The sequence below is a fragment of the Diaphorina citri genome, unplaced genomic scaffold (assembly GCF_000475195.1).
Source record: "Diaphorina citri unplaced genomic scaffold, Diaci psyllid genome assembly version 1.1 scaffold6795, whole genome shotgun sequence".
In the NCBI taxonomy this organism is placed as follows: domain Eukaryota; kingdom Metazoa; phylum Arthropoda; class Insecta; order Hemiptera; family Psyllidae; genus Diaphorina; species Diaphorina citri.
Genome location: NW_007384171.1, coordinates 8136 through 12959, shown reverse-complemented (window position 1 = coordinate 12959; position 4824 = coordinate 8136). Strand labels below are relative to the sequence as shown.

General features: G+C 40.3%; 1 protein-coding gene across 1 annotated transcript; it reads left to right on the top strand.

The window, feature by feature from the left end:
* Positions 1-3218: 3218 nt before the first annotated feature.
* LOC103522077 (proteasome subunit alpha type-1-like) lies at positions 3219-4663 on the top strand (the record flags this gene model as incomplete). Its single annotated transcript, XM_008487185.2, has 4 exons — positions 3219-3293; positions 3371-3621; positions 3871-4030; positions 4379-4663. Coding segments are annotated over exons 1-4 (771 nt in total), but the record flags the coding sequence as incomplete, so codon positions are not given.
* Positions 4664-4824: the final 161 nt, after the last annotated feature.

Genomic DNA, 4824 nt, shown 5'->3' with positions numbered 1-4824 from the left:
TAAAGTCTGGGCAAAAGGGTGAATGATGTAAGTAAAGTGAGTGAGTGAGTATGTATTGGACAATTCTAGCTCGCACTTTCTAAGCTACATACAAGAATGGTGTAGGAGTCTCAACTTAGCTCTTGTCTATACCTGTTCTCGAGATTTTTGTTTACAGACAACAGACCAGACACACAGACGGACCATAATGGAGCTGAAAGTGTTAGGATGTAGGTTCGCCTAAGGCGTTAACCTCGACACGTGGTTTGGCACTTCAACTCAAGAGTCCATTCTAATATTATGACCCATTATCGAGATATTTTAGTTTACAGACAGACAGACGTTACCGAGGACGACCTTCAAACTGTTAGGATTGATAGGTTCAGGACCCTCAAAACGGGGCAGGATATCAACTGTCAAGTGTTACCATACACCATTATCAAAAATATAAGATAAATAAAGTAAATAATATAATAATAATAATAAACAAAATACATAATAACTTATAACTAATTATAAATAATAATGATATGTTACAAACAAAGTCAAAACTAACGAGATCTAAATAAACGGAGGGTTTCAGAATTATGTACCATATGAAGAAAACTTTAACTTAACCAACTAAATAAATGCTTAGCTCCAAGTACATTAAGGATGTCCGAAAAATTCTCGGAGGTTTAAAAATAAATTTCCAAAAAAATTTTTTTTTTTTGGTTTTTTTTTTTTTTTTTTTTTTTTTTTTTTTTTTTTTTACTTTCTGACATTGTTGCTTAGAGTGTAAATAAATAAAAATAATTCTTTACTTTTCCAGAAGTTGATCTTATTGGAAAACATCCTGGAATCATGGTAGCATGGATGGAAAATAATTCATTATTTCACAGTTGTACAGAAGAATTTAGACTGGGACCTAACCCCAGCTCAGCTTGTGAGAAAAACACTCCCGTCATCCAGTTTCTGCACACTCAAAGTGGCTGGATTTGTCCAATAATCACTCACTCATCCATCCACTCACTAACATAAACGCTCGCTCACTCACTCCCTCCCATCACTTCACTGCTTGCATTTTTGCACACTCAAAGTGGCTACATTAATTTGTCTAATAATTCTCTACTCGCTGACTCCCTTACAGTCATTCACTCTCTGCTCTTTGCAGTTTCTGCCCACTTAGAGTGGCTAGAATTGTCCAATAAATACTCACTCACTCACTTACTTACAGTCATTCACCCTTTGCCCACTTTAAGTGGCTAGATTTGTCCAATAATCTCTCATAACTCATTCAGTTACAAACACTCAATCTGACTCACTCACTCACTTACAACCATTCATTACTCACTAACTAAGTCAGTCACTTTCTGCACACTTAAAGTGGCTAGATTTGTCCAATAATCACTCACTCACTAACTGACTCACTCAGTCATTCTCTTCTACTTCTTACCACTCACAATCTCATCCATCAGGGTCGGATTCCGTTCAAGCACATCACAAAGCAACTCCCTGAGCTGCTCTTTCGTGAGGGAACACAACTGAGTCTTCAGCTCACTCCGACTCAGTGCTTCGGGCTCGGAAACATCACTTTCGGGTGGACTCGGGAAAGTTCGTGTCGGGTCGGCCATCTCCGCGAGAGACATCGGCTTGGCGCGAGAACTCGGTACTTCGCCAGCGCTAGTGTTCACATCGGTTCGGGTAGACTCGTGAGAACTCGGGCCTGCGCGGGAGCCTCCTGCGCAGGTTCGCGAGCTCAGTACCGCCCCGACCGTCGAAGGAGACACGAGAACTCAGTACTTCGCCAGCGCTAGTGTTCACATCGGTTCGGGTAGACTCGTGAGAACTCGGGCCTGCGCGGGAGCCTCCTGCGCAAGTTCGCGAGCTCAGTACCGCCCCGACCGTCGAAGGAGACATATCGCTCCTCGCGTCTGTGCTCGCTTCGCTCGAACTCGTACTACACACGGACAAACTCCGCTCGGGAAGGCTCGCGCGAGATCGTGTCTTCCCGGCCAATCGCGTGCGCCGAATGGATTCGCTTCGTCTTCGCGAGGACTCGGTTAAACTCGGCGTTACGGGGGGCGGGGCATCCAGGGAATCGTCCAATAGGAGGCGTTTACGGGGGGTGCGGCGAAGTTTGGTCCCGAGGAGGTTGCCTACGAGGGAGGTGGAGGGGGAGGAGGGGGCCACTGGGGTGGATTGGCGAGACAGAGGGGTGGTGGGAGTTTTGCGATTTTTAAACCTCAAAAAAAAAAAATAAAACCCTGAAAAAAAAAAAAAAAAAAAAAAAAAACACACACAGTTGGAAAAATAAACATTATTTTACCATAACAGTTCTTTCAAATTTGATGAAATATGGCTAAAATATTCTGCACATCAAGGAAAAAAAAACAACATATTTTGAGGACTATTTCTAAAATTATTTGATTTGCAATAAGAAAAAAAAAAAAAAAAAAAAAAAAAAAAACACACACACACAGTTGGAAAAATAAACATTATTTCACCATAACAGTTCTTTCAAATTTGATGAAATATGGCTAAAATATTCTGCACATCAAGGAAAAAAACAACATATTTTGAGGACTATTTCTAAAATTATTTTGCAATAACTCCAGATGAGCTGGGAAAATTCTGACAAATCTGAAGGCCCTGTATGGGTGACTTTTATCTCAATGAGTTCTAAAGTTCTTTGAGCCACTAATATGCCTGATCTTACCACAGAGTTTTCAGTTAATACAGAGTTAAAGAAATAATCCTTGTTGTAAAAAATATGTTACATAAAAAATAAAATAAATAAATAAATAAATAAATTAAATGGGTGATGTCATAGAAAACAATTAATACTGTGTTACCTCTCAGCGGTAAGAAATACATATTGTTATTGAGGGTGAACTAAAATCGCTCACCTGATCTCATCAGCTTATTCTTGTCAATATCTGGACTCCACACTAGCGGGAGACTTTTTCTTCCCCGCTGTTGTATGACAAGCTCATCAGGAGATGGACTCGGTGTGATGTACGAACTGAACAAGGGTGTTACTGAGTGCCGTCTTTCGGTGATTGTTGTGAGAGCTCCTGAAAGAACAGGGTGAAATGAAAACACAAGATATTTTAGACCTCGAATTAAAGGTTTTAATTGTCAAGAATTTTGCCATATCGGTTGAACAGTTTAGTTAAACTGAAAAAAGTGGGTTGAATTGTTTCATGTAATATTACACACTGTGTGCATTAGGCTGGAACTCGGCCTGGCGCACTACCATGCGCCTAGATCAGAGTGAAAATATAAGGACTGGCTCTGATTGGAAATCAGGACCAGGCTACTGGCTCTTTCAAGCCAATGGTAGTCAAACTCGAAGATTACCACATTCACCCCATCCTTCAGATTACCACATGTATGTTCTCTATTCTAGTTTCGTAACCAATATGACTCTGATGTTACCGTGTGGAGTCCTCAAGGACGTTTACATCAAGTGGAATATGCCATGGAAGCTGTGAAGCAAGGAAGTGCCACCGTAGGTCTCAAGAACAAAACACATGCTGTCATCATTGCCTTGAAAAGAGCTGCATCTGAGTTGGCAGCTCATCAGAAGAAAATCATTGTGATTGATGACCACATGGGCTTGAGCTTTGCTGGTCTTACAGCAGATGCCAGGATCCTAGCGTATGTATCATTTATCTCCGTTCCTGTACCAATGGCTATTCTTACTTTTCGTTGTTTACTTTACAGCCAAGTTTTTGCACATTGTTGATTTCCTACAGTTTCCCAACCATTAAAAATATTAAGGTAGACAAACTGAAGTTTTCTTTCCTTAGGTACCTATTGAGGAGTCTAAAAAAGCACACATCTATCTTACATCTCCCCCCTAAAAAGATAAAATTAAAAATCATGTTTTTGGTTTACTTATTTCAGACGTTTCATGAGAATGGAGTGCTTGAACTACAAGTATGCTCACAAGGATACTCTGCCTGTGTTCAGACTTATCTCCATAGTGGGAAACAAAATGCAAGTTTGCACCCAACGTTATGACAAACGTCCATACGGAGTTGGTCTACTAGTTGCTGGCTATGATGTAAGTATGATCCTATTGGCCCTGCCCAGTTAGAATGTTTTTTTTATGGAAATCTTCATGTAGTTACAGGAACTTTAAGTTCCAAACCCTAGCCTCCTGGACCTGGATTATGAGTCCAACATTAAACATCTCAGCCTTTTGAACTGGTATATTATAATAATCTTTAAGTAGGAAGTTGTTCTCCTTTGTGGTAACATAATGAATTAACAACTTATCATTATCATAGTATCATTCCACTGTCTTATTATCCTGTTGCTTTACATGCTATCACGTTTCCAGAAGATTGAATTAATGACCATTGGGGCATAGAAATAAATCAAAATATTAATTTAGTATTTTCTGTTTTAGGATGCTGGGCCACACATTTATCAAACCTGTCCCTCTTCAAACTACTATGATGTAAAAGCTATGGCTATCGGGTCCCGATCCCAATCAGCACGTACTTATCTCGAGAAGCGATTGGCTGACTTCCCTGAAGCCTCTCTCGAGGAAATAGTGAAGCATGGACTGCGGGCTCTGAGAGACACACTGCCCAATGATAGTGAGCTTACTACCAAGGTGAGATACTCGTATGTTTTGACAGTGTCAATACATAGTACTAGTACATACCCGAACGTGACCTATGTTAACATGGTAAAAAGTAAAGGACGATGTGACCCTTATCCGGTGTCTTTTTCTTTCTTGTGCTCCACTCCTATCAATTAATGTTTCAAAGTTGACACGGGTGCGTAAGTTAATAAGATTGCCAAAGATTCAAAAAAAACGATCTGACCATCTTAGTTTTCCGGTGCCAA